The 23908-nt window shown below is 35.8% G+C and overlaps 2 protein-coding genes across 4 annotated transcripts in view; one reads left to right on the top strand and one right to left on the bottom strand.

Moving 5' to 3' along the window:
- The window catches only part of FGF2 (fibroblast growth factor 2), a 76632-nt gene extending 56778 nt beyond the window's left edge, over window positions 1–19854 (top strand). The window contains exons 3-4 of the mRNA XM_038565228.1: window positions 5777–5880; window positions 13924–19854. Of these exons, the coding sequence (XP_038421156.1) occupies window positions 5777–5880; window positions 13924–14109 (290 nt within the window). The 3' untranslated portion in view covers window positions 14110–19854. The remainder of the gene's footprint in view (window positions 1–5776; window positions 5881–13923) is intronic.
- The window catches only part of NUDT6 (nudix hydrolase 6), a 32607-nt gene continuing 21860 nt past the window's right edge, over window positions 13162–23908 (bottom strand). For 2 of the 3 annotated variants that reach the window (XM_038564723.1, XM_038564724.1), the window contains 2 exons: window positions 19261–19315; window positions 13162–14974 (listed from right to left, as the gene is read on the bottom strand). In XM_038564723.1, the coding sequence (XP_038420651.1) occupies window positions 14577–14974; window positions 19261–19315 (453 nt within the window). In that variant the 3' untranslated portion in view covers window positions 13162–14576. Of the gene's footprint in view, window positions 14975–19260; window positions 19424–23908 lie in introns of those variants that run through there. The other variant, XM_038564722.1, reaches the window with a different exon arrangement.

Below are 23908 nucleotides of genomic sequence, written 5' to 3'. Positions count from 1 at the left end.
GCTAATAACAAAACCACAAGAAACAAGGGTTGGCAAGGATGTGTAGAAAAAGGAACCCTCTTGTCTGTTGGTAGGAATGCAATCTGGTGTAGCCGCTGTGGAAAACAGTATGGAGGCTCCTCAAAAAGTTAAAAATAGAACCACCCTATGATCTAGTAATTGCATTCCAAAAACACCAATTCAAAGGGATACATGCATCTCTATGTTTACTGCAGCATTATTTATAATAGTCCGATTACAGAAGCAACCTACCTATCCATTGGTAGATGAATGGATAAAGAAGATGTAGTGCATGCAACACACACACACACACACACACACACACACACACACAGGAATATTATTCAGCCATAAAAAATGAAATCTTGCCATTTGCAACAACATGGATGGATCTAGAGAGTATAATGCTGAGCAAAATCAGAGAAAGAAATACCATAGGATTTCACTCACATGTAGAATTTAAGAAACAAAACAAATGAACAAAGGAAAAAGAGGCAAACCAAAAGATAGACTTTTAACTATAGAAAACAAACAGATGATTACCAGAGGGGAGGTGGGTTGGGGGATAGGTGAAATAGGTCAAGGGGATTAAGAGTACACTTAATCTTGTCAAGATTTGAGTAATGTTTAGGACTGTTGAATCACTACACCTGAAACTAATATAATACTATAAGTTAATTCTACTAGAATTAAAAAAAAAAAGGGTAGGGCCTTCAGAAGTTGATGAAGTCATAAGGGTGGAGCCCTCATGAGTGGGATCAGTGTCCTTTTAAAAGAGACCACACAGAGCTCCCTAGCCAAATAGCCAATGAGCACATGAAAAGATGCCTAATATCATTACCCATCAGAAAAATGCATATCAAAACTAAGAGATATCACTTCACACCTAAGTAGGCTAGCTGTAATAAAAACAAATAGAAAAATAGAAAAAACAAAACAAAACAAAACAAAACCCACCCCAAACACAGACTATAACAAATATGGTCAGGAGGTGGGGAAATTGGAACCCTCAATTTCTAATGGGAATGTAAAATGGTTGTTTTGAAAAGTCTGTCAATTCCTAAATGAGTAAGCATAATCACCATAAGACTTAGTAATTTGGCTTTTCAGTGTATATCCAGAAGAAATGAAAATATATCTACTCCAAATCTTGTTTCTGTAGCATGTTCACAGCAGTATAATTCATAATAGCCTAAAATTGGAAACAACAGATGTTTATCAAGCGTGGATGGGTAAATCAAATGTGATTCATTGATCCAGTGGAATGTTATTTGGCAATAAAAAGGAATGAAGTATTGATAATTGCTACAACATGGATGAACCTTGAAAACCTTATGCTAAGTGAAGGAAGTCAGTCACAAAAGACCGCATATTGCATGATTCCATTTATGTGAAATATCCAGAATAGGCAAATCTATAGAGACAGGAAGTAGATTAGTGGTAGCCTAAGCCTGGAGATAGTAGTATTGGGGTCATGGGAGGTGAATACTAAAGGGTATGTATGATGAAAATGTCCTAAAATTAATTGTATTGGTGGTTGGTTGCACAACTGTGACTATATCAATAACTATTTGTTTGTACATTTTAAATTAATCGTATCATATATGAATTACTACAGACTGTTAAAGGAATTAGGAGCACCAGTAGTTCAGAACAAGAGCCCCCCCGTCTTAAAAAGATTTTATTTATTCATGAGAGACACAGAGAGAGAGGCAAAGACATGCTCAGAGGGAGAAGCAGGCTCCTTTTGGGGAGCCTGATGTAGGACTTGATCCCAGGACTCCGGGATCATGGCTTGAGCCAAAGACAGGCGCTCAACCAGTAAGCCACCCAGGCATCCTAAGAGCCCTTGAAATTATTTAATATCATGGTGACTTTGGAAAAAAAACTTGTCAGCTGGAGTGGATTGATTTGAGCAAGTTAAGTACACTAGGCAAATAAGCATAGAATAGCTTACTATGCTGGCAGTTAATATTTTTTTTAGCACAGTTTTCAAATAACTATGATGTTAAGAGGAGAAGAAAGTCTCAGGTGAATGAAAGCTACATGATCTAAAAAAAGGTCAATTTGGTAGATAATATTCATAAATTCCATATTCTTAATTTTTGCTTCAGTTATTTTAGGATTCTATTAGGTGCTACACATTTAAGATTATTAGGTCTTCTTGATGTATCTGACCTCTTATCATCATGCAATTACCTTGTTCATCTCTATACTACTTGCCCTGAAGTCCACATTATCAAATATTATAGCCATACCAACATTCTTATACTTTTATATTTTTCCCACATTTTTACTTTCAACTTGCCTTTGTCTTTTTGTTTAAAGTGCTTTTCTTATTAACACAGCTGAATCTTGCTTTTTTATCTTGTTGACAATTTTTTCCCTTAAATGTAAATGTTCATTTACATTTAGTGTAATTATTGATATGTTTGGGTTTAATCTACCATCTTGGATCTTATTTTCTAATTTCCTCATCTGTTCTTTGTCCGGTTTCTCTCTTCCTTCCTTCTTTTGGGTTAATTGGATAATTTTTTTTTTTTGTATTCTATTTTGCCTTATAGCCCAGCTGACAACTGTTTGGGTAGGTCAGCAGTTAGCCTTGCTCCTGAACTCGTCTTGTGAGATCTCTTTTTATCCTGCTTTGCATTTGGTGAAGGCTTCTTGCTTATCAGAGGGATCTTATTCAGCTTTGTCCTGCTTCTAGCATCTCAGCCTTAATGGGATTTTATTTTATTTCTTAAAAATTTTATTTATTTATTCATGAGAGGCACAGAGGTAGAGAGGCAGAAACACAGGCAGAGGGAGAAGCAGGCCCCCTGCAGAGAGCCTGACATGGGACTGGATCCCGGATCCCCAGGATCACACCCTGGGCTGTAGGCAGCACTAAACTGCTGCGCCACCAGGGCTGCCCCTTAATGGGATTTTAAAGAAAATGTATGATTTTATGGCTCATACAGCTTGTTTTGGGCTGTGGTTATCTTTAAAGTATATATTTTTATAATTATATGGCAATGGAAACATTTTTTAAGCATCTACAATTAATGTTTATTTTTTAGTGGCTTCATATTGAGTGATAATTGCTTAGTGTGGAATACCCAAGGAATCTGTATAAGGTCAAGGAGCGATGGCATTTGCTTGGGGTATTGAGTCACTGGTGTTGGCCCCATGTTAATATACATAATCTCCCTTATGACCAGTAATACACACTTAGTGATGGTAGGGTACAACTGGGCTTACAGTTTATTGATAAAGCACCAAAAGAAAGTATAGTGATTATGCAGTCTTGTCTCATGAGCATGTATGCAGCCTTATGAGTTGAAAAGAGATATAAATATATTCATAATTAATATGGCTTATCTGGATCATATTAGAGCTGTATACAAGAATTTGTTTATATTCATTAACGTAATTTTGGTTATATCTGTTAAAAATGAAGCTTATTTTCTATACCTCTCTGTAATGTTGTGAAAAAGACTTTATGCCCCTCTTTGTTTAGTTTTCATGTTTTGATTATATTTCTCTTACCTTATATTATCTTTTAAGATTCTGTAAAATTTTGCCTGGTAAATGCAAGCTTACCTAATGCTGTGTTCTCTGAAATCTAGGAGTGACTGTTACACAGAGGAGAATCAGACATTAAATGTTCAACAGATTTTTTTAAATTTAAATTCTCATTCATAAAGTAGAGCAAATAGAATAATAAGCTCCCATGCTTCTAATAGCTATTGACATCAGTTAATCAAATCTTGTTTTATTTATCCTGCCCACTTTATAAAAAATTTGATTGGCTGCTAGAATATTTTATTTTTTGATTGCTAAAATGTTTTAAAGCTAATCCCAGATGTTATGTCCTTTTTTACCTGTATGTTTCTCTGATATGGAAAATTTTAAAACATAATTACTATGACATAATATCTAACAAAGTTAATTATTCCAGAATCTTTGAAACATTGCTTTTTCATGCCAAGTTTCCCTAGCTACTTGGACACACCTGGGAAAATTAACTTAGTTTGTTTCTAATCTTATCTAATTAATATTATGATTTCTAAATATTTGAATGTTTATTTTTTCTATTGCTCTGAAGAATGTCCTAGATACATTCATAGATATGTTCATAATTCATTCTGAGACCAGGTAAATTTTATAAGCAATGTATACCTTTACGGTGACTTATAATGTAAGAAGCAAAGTTCTGAGAAACTTGGCAATAAAGAGATAACCTGGCTTAACCAAGAATTTCCTAAATTTATTTGGCCCCAGAACCTGTTTTTTTTTTTTTTTTTTTTTATGTAATCTGTTAGCTAAAAGATATTTTGGAGAATACGATTTTGGCAGAAAAATGCAACCTCTGAATAGTAAAACAGAAGTTGTTAACTTCATTTTTATTTGAATTAATTAGATAATTATCCTTATGGGATAATCATAATCATGTAATATCTATTTTTTTTTCCTACAGTCTGCTTAATGTTGATAATGCAGTATTAACAAGTCATCCTCTTCAGGATCTTATATTCTGAAAATCTTTCAACACACTGTAAAAGCAAATTAAGTATGAGCATTTTGTTTTTCCACGAGATAGATATTTGCAAAAAAAAAAAAAAAAGGTATACATCACAATCCATCCATAAAGAAAGGTAAATACATTGGTATTGTATTAAAGGGGAAGCTAGAAATATGTGTAGAAACTCAAGGAAATACAAACCAAAAGATAGTAGTGAGTAATTCAATTATATTTTATTTGTGAAGAATTGGTTAAAAACTTTGAAGGGGCCCTGGGGTGGCTTAGTCAGCTAAGCATGGACTCTTGATTTCAGCTCAGGTCATGATCTCAGGGTCTTGAGATTGAGCCCGGGTTAGGCTCTGCACTCACCATAGAGTCTGCTTAAGATTCTCTCCCTCTCCCTCCGCCCTTTCTTCCCCCTCTTCCTCCACATTGTGTGAACGTGTGCACTCTCTCTCTCTCTCTCTTTTTTTAAAGATTTTATTTACTTATTTATAGACACAGAGAGAGAGAGGCAGAGACACAGGCAGAGGGAGAAGCAGGCTCCATGCAGGAAGCCCGATGTGGGACTCCATTGCAGGTCCCCAGGATCATACCCCAGGCTGCAGGCGGTGCCAAACCGCTGCGCCACTGGGGCTGCCCTGCACTCTCTCTCTTAATAAACAAAGAAACAACCTTTAAAAAGTTTAAATTTAGTGTGGAAATTCTCACAAGTGGTTTATATCTTTATGTACTTTTATTTAAAAAAAATATGTAATAGAGAGCATGAGCAGGGGCAGAGGGAGAGAAAAAGAGAATCCATAAGCAGACTCCTCACTGAATGCAGAGCCTGAAGCCAGGTTCAGTCCCAGGATGATGACCTGAGCTGAAACCAAGAGTTGGTGGCTTAACTGACTGAGCCACCCAGGTGCCCCTACATTTTTATGTACTTTATTTTTTTTCATTTTTATGTACTTTAAAATCTGTTCACTTTTTAAAACCTTGTAAGCAGTTAACAGAGCCAAGTGGAGGCTAATTGCACATCAAAGGAAAGGAAAACATTCTCCATTCTATCACTCTTCTGTTTATTAACCCAGGAGAAGGGAATTTAGAGGCACTCAAATTCTAGAGGATCTGTATCTCATCCTAATATGATCTAATCGACATCTGTCTCATCCCCCACCTTGCAAACCCTCCAGAGTGGATAAGCTGGTTGCACTTGACTTCATATTGTGTAAATGTGCAGACGGCTGTTTTTTCTGTGATGCCACAAAGGTAATTTTTCCATTACAGTCAAATTGCAACTTCAAGCAGAAGAGAGAGGCGTTGTGTCCATCAAAGGAGTATGTGCAAATCGCTATCTTGCTATGAAGGAAGATGGAAGATTACTGGCTTCTGTAAGTAATGTTCTCTTTTCTTGTAGTTTTTTTTTATTTGTTAGCTTCTGTTGCTGTTAATTTACTAGTATTGGTATTTATTTTTTTATTACGGATTTTATAAGTATTATATAATTTAATCTTTGTATTCATCCTATAAAGTAGTGGTACTCACCCTATTTCACAGATACAAAAACTGAAGTTCTGGGGCATAATAAAGTAACCATGGAAACACAGCTCACATGAGGTAGAACATAAGATGGCACCTGAGGCATTCTGGACTCTGGAGCATGAGCTCTAATTCATTGCATTTTACTGCCTTCTCTGCAAAGCTATTAAGCTACAGTTGTTAAAATTCTTATATTAAGCAGTTGTTTGAAGATCAGTGAGATGGACATATAAAATTTTCAGTATCAGGTTTCTTCTTTCAGATTTCACATACAAAATGTTTACAGTATAGAGTACTAGTTGAGAATGTGGGCTCAACCTAGACACTGATACTGGCACTGCCACATATTAGCTGTGTGTTCTCAAGCAAATTATTCTGAGTTAGATCCCTTACCTGTAAAATAGAGACAGTAATGATCCTACCTTAGAGAGTTCTTGTGAGGACTAAACTAGATAATTTATATCAAATGCCCAAATCTGGATCATGTATCATAGATCCTCAAAATTTTTGCGTCATCTTCTATTTATGTATAAATTCATTAAGGACAAGGACTTCACTTACTTACTTTTTATCACAGCTAGTCAGGAGTCACAGCTCCTAGCTAGTATTCTTTTCACTAAAGCAGCCCTGTGAACTCCACCATTGTCATTAGAACCAGGATTACATGTCTGTTGGGCAGACATGATGTGTGGGAAATAGTGCAGAGAAAAAAAGCAGGATAAAAGACCCCACTTCTGTCTCACTGGGGGAGTAGATGGAATACATACCTAAAAGTGTGTGTGTGTGTGTGTGTGTGTGTGTGTGTGTATACACATAAACCGCAGCCATGATACCAATGCCAGTAGCCAGTTATTATTGCCTATAACTTTCCCCACAGAGGAGATCCAGTATTACTGAGCAGTTGTATTTTAAGCCATACCGAGTTTTTTTCTGAGTGAAGACCTTTGGATTTCTGAAGGTACCAAAACAAAGTTATAAAGATAAAGAATATTTCAATCATCTGATTGATCGTCTGACAAAGATGTATTTATGTTGACATATTTTTCAATTTACATGACTTTTGCAGGATAAATAACAACTCTGGGTGTAATGGTGTGTGCTCTCTCTTTGGTAGTTGAATAAACTTTAGAATCCTCTTCAAGAATAGCCAGTATTGAGTATACAGTTGCCAGATGCTAGGCGTATGGGTTATAAAATTTAATACAAAATCATCTGTGCCCTTAATGAATCATATCCTGGGGAGGTAGAAGTGTAAATAAGTATTTGTAGGTGTAAGGGTTTTGATGTGTTCCTTCTATATATTGTGTAAATGTATAGTAATATTGGACAGGAAATAAGTATTATGATATAGGAGGTAATATAGGAAAAGAAGTGATTAAACTTGTCTTGGAAGACAACCTATAAATAGGATTTTAGATGATGTATGAGGAAATCATCAGGCAGTCAGGAGCAGAGGAGTGGAGATGAACATATACTATGTTATAGAACATAGTATATGCAAAGGCATGGGTGGAGAAGGCTTAGGAAGTACTTCTCTAGCATTACAAATAATTCACTACTTCTGGAGTGTAAAGTGCAAAGGAAATGCAAAGTAGAAGGGAAGAGATACAGCTGGAGAGATAGACTACCTGCTTAAGTGCCTTATACACCATGTGTTACACACAGTGGAAACCCATGAAGGGTTTTAAGAGACACAATCTGTTTTGAATTTGAGAAAGATCACTCTGCAGCAGTGTAGAGGATGGATTTGATGGGGCTGAAACTGGTGGAGACAAACCAGTTAGAAGGCCATTGTAATAGTCCCGATGATGAAAACCTGGCAATGACAGGACAGAGGATTGAGTGAAGTACTAGCACTTGAGATTGATTTGATTTAGGAGTGAAATAGAGGAAAAAGTCCTCAGTTTCTGGTTTGTATGAGAAGGTAGATGAGAAAGGGGAAGGAGGAAAAGAGCAAGTTCTGGAAAAAGGTAATACAGGTTCAAATTTAGACTTACCTAGTTTGAGTTGCCTAAGAGAAATTCAGATGGAGATGTTCACTATATAGTTGTAATTGTGGTCTGGAATTCGGAAGAGAGGTCTGTGTCACATATAGATTTGGGCGTCATCAGCATATAAGTAATAGTTGTATTAGGAGAATGGATGCGATTCCCAGGCAAAAAATATAGTCCTACAAGATGGAGTACTTGGGACTTCTACTTCTACTGTTCTTGTCTTTTTTTTCTACCAGTCTGTTGTCAAGTTAAAGGGTGATGTAATACACTGGGAATCTACCAAAGTAGCACTTTAAATATTTCCAGGACAGTGAATCAGTAATTTTGGACAACTTTGAGTTTGTAGAGAGGAGAGGTTTACTCCTACTCTTCTCACGTCAGTATGTGACAAAACACCTGTAGTGTGACTCATGATGGCTTCTGCAATGGTTCGGTGTTGCTTTGGCTACTGTCAAACAGTGAAGGTGGTGGGGAAAATAAAGGAGATACAAAAATTTGCTTTTGTTATGACTAACTGTAGACAACACTAGTCAAGTGGTTTTAAAGTTCTCACTTTTTCTTTCTTAGTCTAGTTCAGTGGACAATTTGAAACTGTTATCCTGTAGTTTTCCACTTACTGAGATTAAAAGATCAAGTAACCTAGTAATCATGGTGGCATTGGAGGGATTATTTATCTCAAAACATAGGCTGGAATATATGTTCATCTGTAATGATTAAAAGCTTCATAGGTGTCAAAAGTGTTGAAAACAGAAACTACTTTACTTTCAAGAGCATCTCTGAAACTACTGGAGTCCATAAAAGAGGAGATGAATTTAAAACAATAGATACGAAAACTGAACTATCTTCTCATTCTTACAGAATTCCCTACAAGTTAGAATTAAGAGGATTTTGACCTCTTCTCTCGGTAAACAGTCATTAAGCTTTCCAAACTGTTGATTCTGTGCCACGAGAAGCAGAAATTGCTCTAAAATAAAGTGTTTTATAGTTTCTTCCTTACTGCAACAGGACCTTTCGCAAGATTAAGGTCATAGCATTTTATTTAGTCTTAAATATGTTTCTATCCCTTTGGCTATAGGTTCATTCTTCCTGATCCAACAGATTTCCTTCAAGTCAATGCAGTAAGAGTTAATTTAGCAATGCTTAGAAATTTATCACAGACTATGTGGGAACAAAGCTGCAGGTATTACACATATATGGAAAATTAAGGATTTATTAGTGGCAACAGCTAAGATTCAGTTGTAGCTCCCATCATAGGCTCTGTTCCTGCCAAGTTAATGAGTTAATCTCCAGTTTTACCATTCAATGTATGTGGCTTGCTTCCTTGACATTTCAGCAGCAATCCTCTCTCTTAAATTAGTCTGGGTGGGCTATGTCAATTTTCAGATGAGAAGTGCCCCTACCCTCAACTCAAGGAGGTGGTGTCAGTGGGTCAGTTAAGTGACATATTTCTTTCTGAGTCAGACCCCTAGGCATCGAGCTGTCACCAACAGCAACTTTTAGGCAAGAAATTAAAAGTCTCGACCCTTGGCTATTCATATCTGTGCCAATATTTAATGGGTTGAGATGAATCTCTGATGGTAAAAGACACCATAGCCAGGGACGTCAGCAGAGACCTCACTCAGGTGACAATGAGAAGAGACGCCTGGCATATAAAAAGCCAAACAAAAAACCTAAGAGCAACTTTTGGTATAAGTCCAGTGTTGTGACCACTAGCAATCATGAGGTTGCAGATACTCCTTATAACCTGGAGAAATTGGGGGTTATGAACTTGCACTTGCCACAGGCATACTTCTTTCCACTCTTCTACCTGGCCCCATTTCAGACTGTTGTGTTATGGCACATCCCTGGAGTCTACTGCCTTCTCCCAGGTGTATGATTCCTGCAGCGATTTGCAAAACATCCTCATTTCCTCTCAGAAAGAAAAGTCTGGACACATAAAATATTTTGGTTTCTAAGAGTCATGTTTTGTTGACTGCTACCAGTTAAGAGTATGAAAAAAGACTAAGTTGTGTACTATTTTTTTCCCCCCAATACTTTCACATAGTAATGGCATGAATGCTTTCAGGCTAAGGAATTCTCACTGTTTGAAAAACATTTAAGGGTCTTTCCTCTGCCCCTTTTTGAAGCTAGAAAATATAAAGTTTAAAGAGTAACTATATTTAACTGCCAAAGCCTATATTTAGAGGCTGAAATTGAGTAGTTTTTAAATATGCAACAGATTTTTATTCTATTCCACAGCAGGATAAATTTTGTTGCCATGAACAACAGAAGTCAAGAACAAATATTAGGATTCATGATTTATGTGTTCACAAAATTGTAGGTTGTAAAAAATTGTAGGTTGTAAAAAACTGCATATAGTGAACTTAGCTGTAGTTTTAAATTTAAGTCACTAAACAGCATCAATATTAGCATTGGTATAGAAAATTTACCTGGTCTTTATATGCTAGAAAATTGCATATTGATTTCTATATAACGCTATTCATCATGATATCTTGAACAAGATATCTCAATATTAAAAATGTGTATATAACTTGCATTGATCCATTATAGTGAAACATGAAAAAAATGTATTTGGACGATATACACTTAATTACAGTAAAAAGTAAAATATTTTTTTTAACCTATAGAAAAACTTTAGTTGAAGGGCCTTAATCATGAAATGAGACTAGGGAAAATAGATTTTTGAGGGCTCAATTATCTAGATTGGCAATATATACTGATCAAATTTGTCAGAAAAATAGAGTAATTGAAGAGTAATGTATATATTTTTTTAAGAGATAAATGCAAAGTTTAGTTTTAGATTAAATGCAAAGTTTACTACCTAATGAAAATTATTGGTTTCAGAAACCTATCTTATAAAATTTACACAACATATATGTATATACAAAGATTAAGGTCAAATTTGCTTTTATCTTTTCATAATTTGAGTGTTTTATTTTGTTCTGAAATAATCAACATTGATACTCACATCATGTCTGGTTTTAATTCTCAGAAGTGGTGTAAGCAAAGCATTTTTGGATCCATGTTGAGCAAACTCCCTGTTAAGCCAAAACTGAAAAATCAAAGTACTGTAAAAGAATAAACAATCCAAAAAAACAGAGCATGGGGAAATGGCCATAAAGTTCACATCTAACATTTAGCAGTGGACCAGATTTGTGCAATTGGTGCATAAGGCGAAGAAATGGCAGTGAGGAGGAGAAATTACCTTATTTTTTTTTCATTGTATATCAAGACTTATATTAATCTTGATCATCTGGCTGAGGTAGTGTTGTCTCTACTACAATAAACATTATTCTTTTTCCCGCCTTTCCACACTGTATTCTTTATAAGTAAGTCATTTTACATAGTCCACATTTAAGATAGGGGCTTATTCTCCATCTCCTTGAGGGGGAAATCTCTACAAATTTGGAATTCTTTTGCATGAGAAATTTGTCTCTTCTCCATTTATTTATTTAATCACATCTATCAGTATATACTCATGGATACTGATTTTATACTTTAGGTTATAATCCAATATTGTGTTATTTATTTTGTTCAAACTACTTTTGCCATGGCCATTGGGAACTTTTCCAGTTGACTCCTATACTCTTTGACATACCCCCATCAATGTAGTTTGAAAAATGTAGTTTGTTTTCAAGTGTGTAATAGTTTAGTAAATTTACATATCTGAACATTCACAGGTGCAAGTTTTTCTTCCCTCCCCTTTGTTTTTGTAAAGGTACAAGTAACTTCTATTAAAAAAAAAAAGTGGATTCATGATGTATTATCCACTTAATCACTGGTACTATTACTTTTCTCTGAAATAGTAGGAGCTAGCTGAGAAGGCAGATATTGTTGACTTAATATATATCCCAATAGGTCTGTCATTGTAGGGAGTGCCAACTTAGCAAGGAGGGCACCCTGGAGGCTGACAGAGCACCCCAAAATCAGTGTCCAGAATGATGTGGTTTAGGTCTTCCTCTGGGAAATTAGCCGGAGAAGCTCAATTATAATTATCTTTATGATTACCATGATTTTTTTTCACTCTTGAACCTACTTCTTTTACTCCTGATCTTAAACCTGGAATAGGGAAAGAGGAAGACTTTTTATCAGTGGTACTGAAAGATGACAAAATAAAGTAACACTGGTTGACTTATGTTAAATGAAAAGCATAATAAATTTCACCAAAGGTAAAGTGGAAGTATTGGCCATGGACCATCAACATTTTTCTAGGTATAAGTGTTTCACCATTATCACACTTGAATCTTTACATTTATCACAGAGCTGGGTCCTTGTGCAATGTGTGCTTCTCTGTAATGCTACCTGTCATTTATTTGCATCAGAAGACTAAGTTGCTTTATTAGTAATTTCTTGCAAAAAATGGGCAAATCAGATAAATTCGTATTGCCATTCTTAAAAGTTAACAGTGATCAAAAACATTAAAGCCAAGTAAATATCCAGTTAAATTTTTATCCCTAGAAGCAAATTATAAGATCGAATACCACACTTTAGATAACAGAGACGGACTGTTACTCCCATTTAGATCATTTGCATTTTGGTTATTATGTCAGCTCTTTTCATTGTTCTGTTTATTGATTTACGTTTTTCTCAGTTTGTGCCACTGTTTATCTAAGAACTAAAGAATCTGGAAAAAGTCTTTTGAATGTGTCTTTTCCTAAACCTGAAGTTTCCTAGATTTGAGTAGTAGAAATAAGCTGGAATCTGGTACACTCATTAATACAAAAATATAGGCTGATATCATATATCTATGTATGCATGTTGTACTTAAATGTAAAGATACAAATATGTATAAATTTATATGGTTTTCTATAGGAGTTTATAATTTTTTCTTCCTAATTGTAATATAAAAAGTAAATTAGTTTTCCTTTCTTCCCTTATAGTAAATTATTTGTTGACACCCTCCCGCCCCACCCAACACACACCCCAGGGGTCAGAAACTATCAACAGTCTAACCTGTCAAGTTGATTTTTGAACATTTACTTGAAATAACGTAGCAGCCTATTAGACTCCATTACTTGGAATAGTATTTCCAGGTCTAATTATTTGTAAAGCTAGCTATCCTCCACCCCCAGTAAAGAGTTGAACCTAAATGATAAGGGAGAGTAGTTTCCTCTCTCACAAGAAAGACACTGCCAGAAGTCAGTATGGTCTTTGTTACTTAGTAGTCTCAAAACACTAACAGATAATGATTCATCAGATGTAATGTTCCAATACTTTTTTTTGGCATTATATACATTAGCTATTTTCTGTATAATAAACTGTTCTTTTTATGCCTTAGAAACATTAACCATTAGGAAAGCATTGCTATAGTTTAAGGAATTGATTCTGTTTCTGTGAGTAAAGTAGCAACAAAGCCCTTCTTCTTTAGGAAGGTACTTCTGGGTTACTCTTCTAGCACTTTCATGGAACCCTGATAAAAAGAAAAATGATCCCTAATCGGTAACCTGCCTCTGGACTGGGAGGACTATGGATGCACCATAAATACCTAACCGGAAACCACTAAGTGTACTGCGCTCTTTGTTACTGGGCGTATCCCCCTTTGTGAAATCTGTGTTCATTCACGGGATGTTTCCAGTCTGAGGCAGTGTGGTTCCTATAGCAGCGGTGTGCTCTTGCTGCCTAATACCTGGCCTGTCCATTGTGGGGGCTGGACATTGGTCCTTGGAGTCTTCCTCTGAAGAGATGTGCTTGAAAGCTCTCCCACTGACTTGCTGTGTTCCTTCCTGCATCCCTCTACAGAGTTAGATCCTGTCTGACTTTGGCCTGTTGAGTCTTGCAAACTAGTCTGTCCTGCTCAAGCCAAGAGCACTACTGCTGATTGAGCAGAATGGACAGTGTACTATCCTAAGTATTTCATATGAAAATATAATAGTAACTATTAATTCTTCCTTTATTTTTCAGAAATGTGTTACTGACGAGTGCTTCTTTTTTGAACGATTGGAATCTAATAACTACAATACTTACCGGTCAAGGAAATACTCCAGTTGGTATGTGGCACTGAAACGAACTGGGCAGTATAAACTTGGACCAAAAACAGGACCTGGGCAGAAAGCTATACTTTTTCTTCCAATGTCTGCTAAGAGCTGATCTAAATGGCAGCATCTTATCTCATTTCACATGAAAGAAGACGTATATTTTAGAAATTTGTTAATGGAAGAAAAGAAAAAATGTGTACAGTGATCTGCTCTGTTTGGATAAATGGTCAGATAACCTTTTATCTAATAGTAAATATTTAATCATTGCCTTACTAAAGAAAAAGCAACAAAAATGCCTGGAAAATGTATAGACTTCCACCTTTTATATTGCATTTGCCTTTATCTAGTGAAGCTTACTTAGAGCTACAATCTTTTTCTTACATTTGCTTCATTTGAAAAGAGGCTTTTAAAATTTGCACATTTTCTTCAAGTAAGTTTTCTTCATGTAAATTATACTCATGAGAAAATTAAAATCAGATATTTAGTTAACCCCAAATGTCCACTACTTTTTATAATATGGCACACATTTTTCTGCACGTACAATTTACTTAAGATTTTTTAAAATGTGCAAATATGGATTTAATTCATTCCTGTCATAGTTCTGTAATTGTCTGGCAGTTTCTTGTGATAGAGTTTATAGAACAAGCCTGTGTAAACTGCCGGAAGTTCTTCCATGGTGAAATCAATCTTGTCAAAGCCTTCTCTATACCCATAGAGCAACAGCCTAGCAACTCTGCTGGTGATAGGAGTTGTATTTTCAGTCTTGATCAGGTCATTGAGATCCATCCATTCACACCTTAAGCATTCATGCTGGCAAAAATTTATGGTGAATGAATATGGCTTTAAGCGACAGATGATATACATATCTGACTTCCCAAAAGCTCCAGGACTGGCGTGCTGTTGCCGAATGCTCAGGAGGGACTTGAACTCTGATTTTATACCAGTCTCTTCAAAAACTTCTCGAACTGCTGTGTCTCCTACATAAAAGATAGGTGTACAAATCAGTAAGGATCTGGATTTGCCTTCTGGACATCCTGAAATACCAAAGTATTTTCTTACAACTATATATCTTAGAAGCTTTTGAAATATCGAATATTTCTTTGGCTGCTATTTGTAGACTTACCCACCTGGTATGTATATTTTGGGGGTCACATTTTTAACCTCTTCTGACTCTATTTCCCAAAAGTTGAAAATACAGGTTCTTGCAGTTAACATTCTTACATATTTCTTCATTATTTCCTGTTTGTGATCATCCATCAAAACTACTTAAATTTATACATATCAGTATTGAGAAAAATTGATTCATTCTTCCTTTGTCTGTAGAGCTGCAGAATGTACTGAGCTGTGAAAAGTTCAAAACCTTCCTGGTGATCTTGGGTGGGACTGTCAAGCCTCTAAAGTCATAGAACAGTTTCATTTATAACCATTTTGTTATGCTCCCCTAATTATTCTGTCAGTGGAATCCCATTAGTAATTTTTGGCATTTCCTTGGTTTCTTGAGATTCCAAAGAACTATTTTATCAAAAGTGTTAAAAAAAAAAAAAAAAAGAAAAGCTTGCAATTTACAGAATTTTATAATACAACATGGATTTCACATTTTATAAGGTTGATTTTTCAATATTATGCAAATTTCTGGGACAGGATTTTGATTGCCATTAATATTTCTGTGGTTGCTCTTTCTAAATCTCCAGAAGAACCCCCTAAATGGGCTTTCTCTAATTTTGTGATGCTTTGTCACTGTCTCCTAAAGTGTTTATGAGAAACTCTTTAAATAGCTGCCTTCTTTGCTCAGTTTGCTTAGAAGCTTCCCAATTTCACAATTGTCACAGGCATAGATTTTTGTTCAAAGACCTCTATTCAATGCTTCTATTTCCTTGTCAAATAGAAAATTATACTGGTGAAGAATAGGTAAGGAAGAAGAAATCAAGGAAAAAATCTCAATTTTCCTGTAGTTGGGCTATTGCCTTGTCTTAACAATTGCCTACATAAGCTCATGTTTGTTTGTTTTTTAAGAAACAGCTATAGCAATATGCACAGGAAAAACAAAGTGTTCTAAAATGTAAGACATTTGTCCACCATTTTGAATTAATTACATGCTGACTTCCCCTTGAGATTTTTCATAGATTAAACATGGTTTGAAATTACTGTTTTAAACTAAAAACATAAAAAAGGAATTTATGTGAATAAAAGGAAAATCTTCCTTAAGAAAGATAATTTTCAGCTGGGAATACAATAGATGTTTGTTATTAAATTTGTTACAGGTTGTGGCACTAGTCTTAAGTGAAATCAGCAAATGAGATTTACAATTTAACTATTGTTTAAATGTTTACTCTGTTAGCACTTTAAAAAAAATAACCATGGGGGTTCCGTTAAGCTCTTACTACAACTAATCAAGAATTTGGCATTTCATTTGGAATCTAGCCTTTTTATGTATCATGGAGGCACAGGACAGACTAGTGAGTGAATCTACCTTACTCAGCAGTCACCTTAGCTGTTGATTAGAAATCAGCACCGCCTGGGTAGTTTGATCAGTTTAACTTGAGTCAACATATTATTGACTAGACTAAAAATTGACTGGGTATATAAGTGCTTTTTCATCCAGGATATGAGTGACTCCTTCCTCCTCAAAATGGAAATCTTTACCCCACAGCTTTTTTGCCATGAATTTAGATTTTATTATCCAGATAAACTGCTTTATTCTGTTGTACCTTTATTTTAATGTACTGTAAGCTCAAGTGAAATAACATTTACTATTTTATATGTTTAAGGAACATAGGAAAAACCAAGAAGTTTTCATTTTTATTTTTGCTGATTGAGAGATATGTTTAAATATGTCACAGTGTTTTTGTTTAGTTACGGGACAGTGAAATGGAGTTTATTTTGTTATTTCTAGTTTGTAATATTTAACAATAGGATCAGGTTGAAATAAAATAGGAAAAACTGTGCAGAATGTGGGTTTCCCTGGTGTTTCCCTCTGATGCTGGTGCACTGATGAGCTCTGAACAGACCCCCTGCTGCTTTCTGGTCCTTTGACCATGCAGGAGATTCTCTTCCTGTCGATGGTAATGATGATTTTTTAGGAAGGCATTTTCTCTGTTTTTAACCTTGTAGATACTTTTGTACTATTAGGGTATTATATTAAAGCCTGAAGATTGTATTCTATTTTATATATGCCACCGCCCCCCCCTTAATTTTTTTAAGTGCTTCATTTACCTAGTATTATCAAAGAATGAAGGATTCCAAACAAACGTGTTTCCCAGTTAACTAGAGTTTACTACTCAAGAGCTAATATGAATGTGTGCACATTTGTGATGGTTGTATTCCTAAAATAAATACACTCCTAAATACAGAGTTTAAAGAAAATAATTTCAATACTTAGGTAATTTGGCTCATCCTCAAGGATATTCTGTTGTGTTATAAGACAGAAATGCTCTAATATGGACATAGTCTCCAGAACTCTATTGTCAGTTATCATTTCTAGCTGCTTTCAGGGTTTTATCAGTTCTAAGGGAAAGCTTTAATTTACATACTCCTAAGCAATATGATGAATGCCATCTGCTTTTCTTGTAACTCCTCATGGTTGAGGTATATATATGCTCTCTAGATAGGTGGGGTGGTTGTGCCAACCACAAATACTTAATTCAGAATTCACTACTTTTTTTGTTGTTTTTAATTTGGACTTGAAGTGTTCTGGAGTACACTTAAACCTAAAATTATGTATACTTGACTTGAAAATGTGTTCTTCATTTGCATTTAAATATAAGTAAACTGAAAATTCACAAGATCCATAAAAACTCAAAAGGAAAAAGTCAATTAATTTAAGAAGGCAAGCTACAGGAAGCTAAACATACTTCCTGTAGCCTGATTTTTGTCCAATATGGATTGGGTAAGGATGTAAGACATAAATTTAACTAGTTCACACACACTCTCATATATCACATAAGGATAGTATGAAATAATTAGGTGTTCCAAAATAAGTGGCCCTCTCTTTCACTACTTGCACCACCACAAAATCTGTTATTTCAACAGAAGACCTAAGCAATAGAATCTAGGCAGAAGATCCTTAAGGCCAAAATTTGCTATGGACATATCTCAGTGTAGTAAATTTACTTATGGTTTGTTAGGAGTTGGCTATTTACTGTTTACAGGGCATTTTCATCTGGGTAACATTTTTAAAACATCAAGTTTCAAATATATATACATTTTTAAATATTTATATAGAACCTAGGAAGTTGCCTTTATATATAAATGTTGGCTAAGTAGGGGACATGCATATGAGAAAAAAAATCATGGAGAAATAATACTGAGATCAAATGAGGCATCTTGATTTATTATGATGCAGACTGCATTTGACCCAGTCAAGGGTCAGGAATAGGTAGGAAAACTCTGTCTTTATTCTTTCTTCTATTTACTGTAAAATCAGTAACATGGAGAGTTCTTAGCTTATTTCACATTTTCTTGTTTGAAAAACAAGAGCTGATTGAGCTCAGGAAGTTGTTTTAGGGAATTCTCATTTGAGACTTTCTTGTATGGGACATTTTACTAAGTTTGACTTCCTATTTAAAATAAATAGTAAATAAAGAGGAGAATTAAGTCACTACTGCTCTATAGGTGACTTTATAAATACTTATTTTGAGGTTCATTTAAAAGTTACTGTTCATCCTTGTGGGGTGAAATGGTCAAGAATTTGTGTTTTCTTATAGTTTAATTCCAGTAACAATATTAGTCAAATCCAAAATAACCCTTATTGCTAAAATTTTCTAATGTATATGCAAAGCTTTTTCTTTTTTTTTTTTTAATATTTTATTTATTTATTCATGAGAGACAGAGAGAGAGAGAGAGAGAGAGAGAGAGAGAGACACAGAGACACACGCAGAGAGAGAAGCAGGCTCCATGCAGGGCGCCTGATGCGGGACTCGATCCCGGGTCTCCAGAATCACGCCCTGGGCCAAAGGGAGGCGCTAAACCGCTGAGCCACCCAGGGATCCCCAAAGCTTTTTATTTCAAACAAATTAACCTAGGAGCAATTCTAAACAGAATAGGTGTTGTGCTCCTAATGGTATTTTTTATACTAGTGGGGTAAGTTGTAATATTACAAGTTTTGCTGCTAATTTTGTAGTAGCTCTGAAGAAACCTCTCTGAAATTTCTCAGTATAAACCAGTTAGAAAATTTTAAATCTTATTTTCAGCTATAGAACAAAAAAGTAAACACAAATTTCCTGAACATTTTCAAGCCAGTTAAAAATATGTAAGGTGTACACACCAATATCTTCTCCAGGCTCTGACAGGCCTCCTGGAAACTTCCACATATTTTTCAACTGCAACATAAAGTCAGGAAATAAAGTTAACATAGCTTCATTCACTAACACACACGGAGACTCCACAAAATCCACCCATAATTCGTCAAGAGGCTGAGAATTTACTTTTTGGTAATTGCATGCAAATTTCTTTCACCTTCCTTTCACACTCCACCCTTTCTTTTTCTTGGGGGAAACTGGTAACTTATGAAATATTTTCCTATTTTTTTCTTTAGGAAATAGATGTGGTTTTGTTTGATTAATGTGATAAATTCTGTTTGAATGAAACAGTGGAGGGAAACATCTACTGAGTTTGTGTAATTTTTAAAATTTTGCTGCTAGTTAACTATTAACAGATAGAGGAATCATACAGATGCTGCTATAAATAAGTAGAAAGTACAGTATAAGTTTAATAACTAAAATGCTATTTTTAATTTTCACACTTATTTTTCTGTATTGTATGTCTAATCAGATTTCTCTTGTTCTGTGTTAATGATTTTATGTACAAATGTAATTGCTTTTCGTGGGTAGTATGAATAAATTTGATAAGTATAAGTTTGCATTGTTTTGTGTGTGTATCATTTCATTTTTTGGTGGACAGGGCAGGTGGGAAGGCATGATCTTAGAATGAGGGCACATTTGGAAAACTGATTATCAATAATTATGAAATGGCATGGGACAATATTCTTATGGTTGACATTTTTTCCCCGATATATAGATAGGTAGATAGATAGATCTATCTGTTAACATAAAAACTGGAGAATGACTGAAAAATTATGTACTCAAAGGGGCTGCAGCTTGGAGTCAGTATACTTTATACTTCATTCATAAAACAAGTTTATGAACCTTTTACTGGTGTGCTTTTTGACCCACGCATTTCCTGGATGAGTGCTGTATAAAGAATGTGTCATTTCCCAACTGTGCTAAGTTGGAGACCAATGGCATGGGTCCCAGTTTCCACAGACTGTTGATTATGTGGATATAGAATTCAGGCTTTTCACCCTTCTGTGTCTGGCTCAGACTTGAGATTAATTTATAAAGCATATTTTATTAATGTAGAAATATATCTCTACATTAATACACTGTCTTTGGGATTGTTTTGAAATGGTTCCAGAAGCAGTTTCTACAGAAACTATGCAGTCTTTTTCCTGATAGGATTTTAGAAATAGAACTTATGGTAGTGAAATTGAGCAAAAGAATGTTATAATGGGGCAGAAAATGCTTCCCTAAAGAATAATTTAAAATGTTCATCTAGAGGGACGCCTGGGTGGCTCAGTAGTTGAGCGTCTGCCTTTGGCTCAGGGCGTGATGCTGGAGTACAGGGATTGAGTCCCACATCAGCTCTCTGCACAGAGCCTGCTTCTCCCTCTGCCTGTGTCTTTGCCTCTCTCTCTCTGTGTCTCTCATGAATAAATAAATAAAAACTTTAAAAAATAAAATGTTTATTTAGACTTGAGTATAAAACAATTGGAAATTGCTGATTAAATTATGAACTTAGTAGAAGGGGGGAAATGCTAGATATAGGGATTGAAAACAGCTTACACAAATTTGATTTTGATTATTTCATAAAATGTAGGTATGGAAAGATTAAGTATTTTTGTGGTAGTTTGTGGTATTTTCCGGCACCACTTAGGTTTAAAGAACTTGTTTGGAAAAAAGCTTTCTCCACCCCTGCAGAAAGCTTGAGCCTGTGGTTAGGTCAAAGTGGTAGGTAGAAAGATCTAAGTTAAGTGATTTGAAAAACCTGGTTAATGTTGCAGATATGATCAGTGGAGGAAGAAATATATCTTCTCACCTTTTTAGTATTAAAACATACTCCCATTTAGGTTTTTTAAAGATTTTTTAAAGTTTTTTTTTTTTTTTTTTTTTTTTTTAAGATCTACTTATTTATTTGAGAGAGTGAAAGTGTAGGTGCTCACGGGGAGGGGGGATGGGAGCAAAGGAGCATGGTGGGGAGAGAAGCAGACTCCTCTGAGCCTGGAGCCTGACATGGCTTGATCTCACAATCTTGAGATCACGACCTCAACTGAAATCAAGAGTCAGATATTTAACTGACTGAGCTACCCGGGTGCCACTTCCCATTTAGGTCTCTAATCCATTTTGAGTTTTTGTATATGGTTTTAAAAAGTAGTCCAATTTTATTCTTTTACATTTGGCTCTCCAGTTTTCCTAGCACCATTTATTGAAGAGACCATCCTTCCCCATTGTACATTCTTGTCTCCTTTGTCATAAATTAACTGACCATATAATTTTAGGTTATTAAAAAAACACATTCCCATAACTGGGCTTAGCAATATAAATACTAACAGCAACTTCCAGGGAAGATGGCTGAGTAAGAGGACCCTAAGCTCACCTCATCCTATGATACACCTAGATAACACAAGAAGTACTCAGCAGTTCAATGCTACTGTACCTCTGGCAAATGCCTGGACTGACTCATTGCAAGCCCAAGGCAGACCAAAACTAGTACAACACAGGGACCAAACCCTGTCCACAATAGGAAAAGACCCATGATTGGACTAATACAAAAGTGGCTCAATTACAATAGCAGGGCACATGCAATATACATAAGAGACACCCTTGAAGAAGAGCCAAGTTTTGGTGAGCAGGATACTCCAGGACTACTATTTCATAAGGCCACTACTTTTAAGAACAAGAGATGGAGGTGATTTTCTCAACACACAGCAGACACAGTGAGTCAGACAAAATGAGAAGACAAAGGAATGTGTCCCAAATGAAGGAACAGGACAAAATGACAGCAAGAAACTAAACAGTGAAAAGGCATATGCATGATATGCATGCATATCAAGGTATGGGACTTGAGAAAAGAGTGGAAGACCTCAATGAAACATGCAAGAAATAGAAAATGTAAAAAAGAACCAAGCAGAGATGAAGAACACAATAAATGAAATTAGAAATATACTAGATGGAATAAATAAGAGATTAGAGGAAGCAGAAGAATAGATAAGCAACTGGGAAGACAAAGTAATGGAAAGCAAACAAGCTGAACAGGAGAGAGAAAAAGTAATAATAGAAAATGAAAACCGCATCTGGGTGGCTCAGTGGTTGAGCATCTGCCTTTGGCTCAGGTCGTGATCCCAGGGTCCTGAGATGGAATCCCACATCTGGCTACCTGCAGGAAGCCTGCTTCTCCCTCAGCCTATGTCTCTGCTCTCTGTGCCTCTCATAACTAACTAACTAACTAACTAACTAACTAACTAAATAAATAAATAAAATTAAAAAAAAAATGAAAACAGGGAACTTCATGATACCATCAAGCATATTAATGTTCATATTATAGGAGTCCCCATAAGAAGAGACAATAGGGCCCAAAGAATTTATTTGAAGAAATAATAGATGAAATCTTTCTGAATCTGGGGAAGGTAACAAATTCACATCCAGGATGCACAGAGAGCCTCTAACAAAAGCAAACTAAGGTGGTCCACACCAAGACACAAGTAATTAAAATGGCAAAAATAGTGATAGAAAATTTTACAAGCAGCAAGAGAAAAGAAAACAGTAACATACAAGGGAGACCCCATAAGGCTATCATCTGTTAGAGAAATTTTGACATTAAACGCCCAGCGTACAGGTTGATAGGTCAAATTGTGTCTTTCCTCCATCCCTGCTTCCCTCAGATTTGATGGAGCCCTGAATATTGATCTGATACAATTCCAGACCCACCTGGTGCCCTATCCCTACATCCACTTCTCCTTGGCCACATATGCCCTTGTCATCCTGTTGAGAAAAACCTACCATGGACAGCTTTCTGTAGCACAGATCACCAATGCATGCTTTGAGCCAGTCAACTAGATGGTGAAATGTGACTCTAACCATGGTAAATACATGTCTTCCTGCCTGCTGTATCATGACAACTCAGTTCCCAAAGATAGCAGTGCTGCCATTGCCACCATCAAGACCAAGCATACCATCCAGTGTGTGGACCGGTGCCCCACTGGCTTCCATGTTGGTATTACCAGCCTCCCAGTGTGGTACCTGGGAGAGACCTTGTTTAAGTACAGTGAGCTATGTGTATGCTGAGCAACACCACAGCCATTGCTGAGGACTGGGCTCACCTGGACCACAAGTATAACCTGATGTATGCTAAGTGTACTTTTGTTCACTGGTATGTAGTGGGGGCATGCCCTTGAGAAGGATTATGAGGAAGTTGGTGTGGATTCTGTTGGAAGGAGAGGGTGAAGAAGGAGAGGAATATTAAAAATGTCACAAAGGTGCTGCTTTTATAGGGAAGCTTATTCTTTTTTGAACACTGAAAAGTTGTGCTCTGGTCAGTAATTTGTATGTAGCAGTGTATACTCATATACGATTACTGACCTATGCTTTAAAATACCATGCTTTGTTACAGATCCAAGTTGTCCATTTCTCTGATGGGTTTGAATAAAATATTCTCTGTCTTAAAATAAAAGGAAAAGAAAAAGTACAGACCTGCTAGCTTCTTCCTTTTGGTTCTCTTCTATGATCTGATCTTCTTCTGTCTTTCCCTTATTCCAACTTGGCTGAATGCCAGAAATTTGATTTTTATTTTCACTATTCTAATCTTCAATGCTACTACTCTCACTTTTCAGAATTCAGAGCCACTGTGTTTAGATAAAT

This window comes from Canis lupus, chromosome 19, assembly GCF_011100685.1.
Source record: "Canis lupus familiaris isolate Mischka breed German Shepherd chromosome 19, alternate assembly UU_Cfam_GSD_1.0, whole genome shotgun sequence".
Classification (NCBI taxonomy): Eukaryota; Metazoa; Chordata; class Mammalia; order Carnivora; family Canidae; genus Canis; species Canis lupus.
This window is presented reverse-complemented; position numbering and strand designations above follow the sequence as displayed.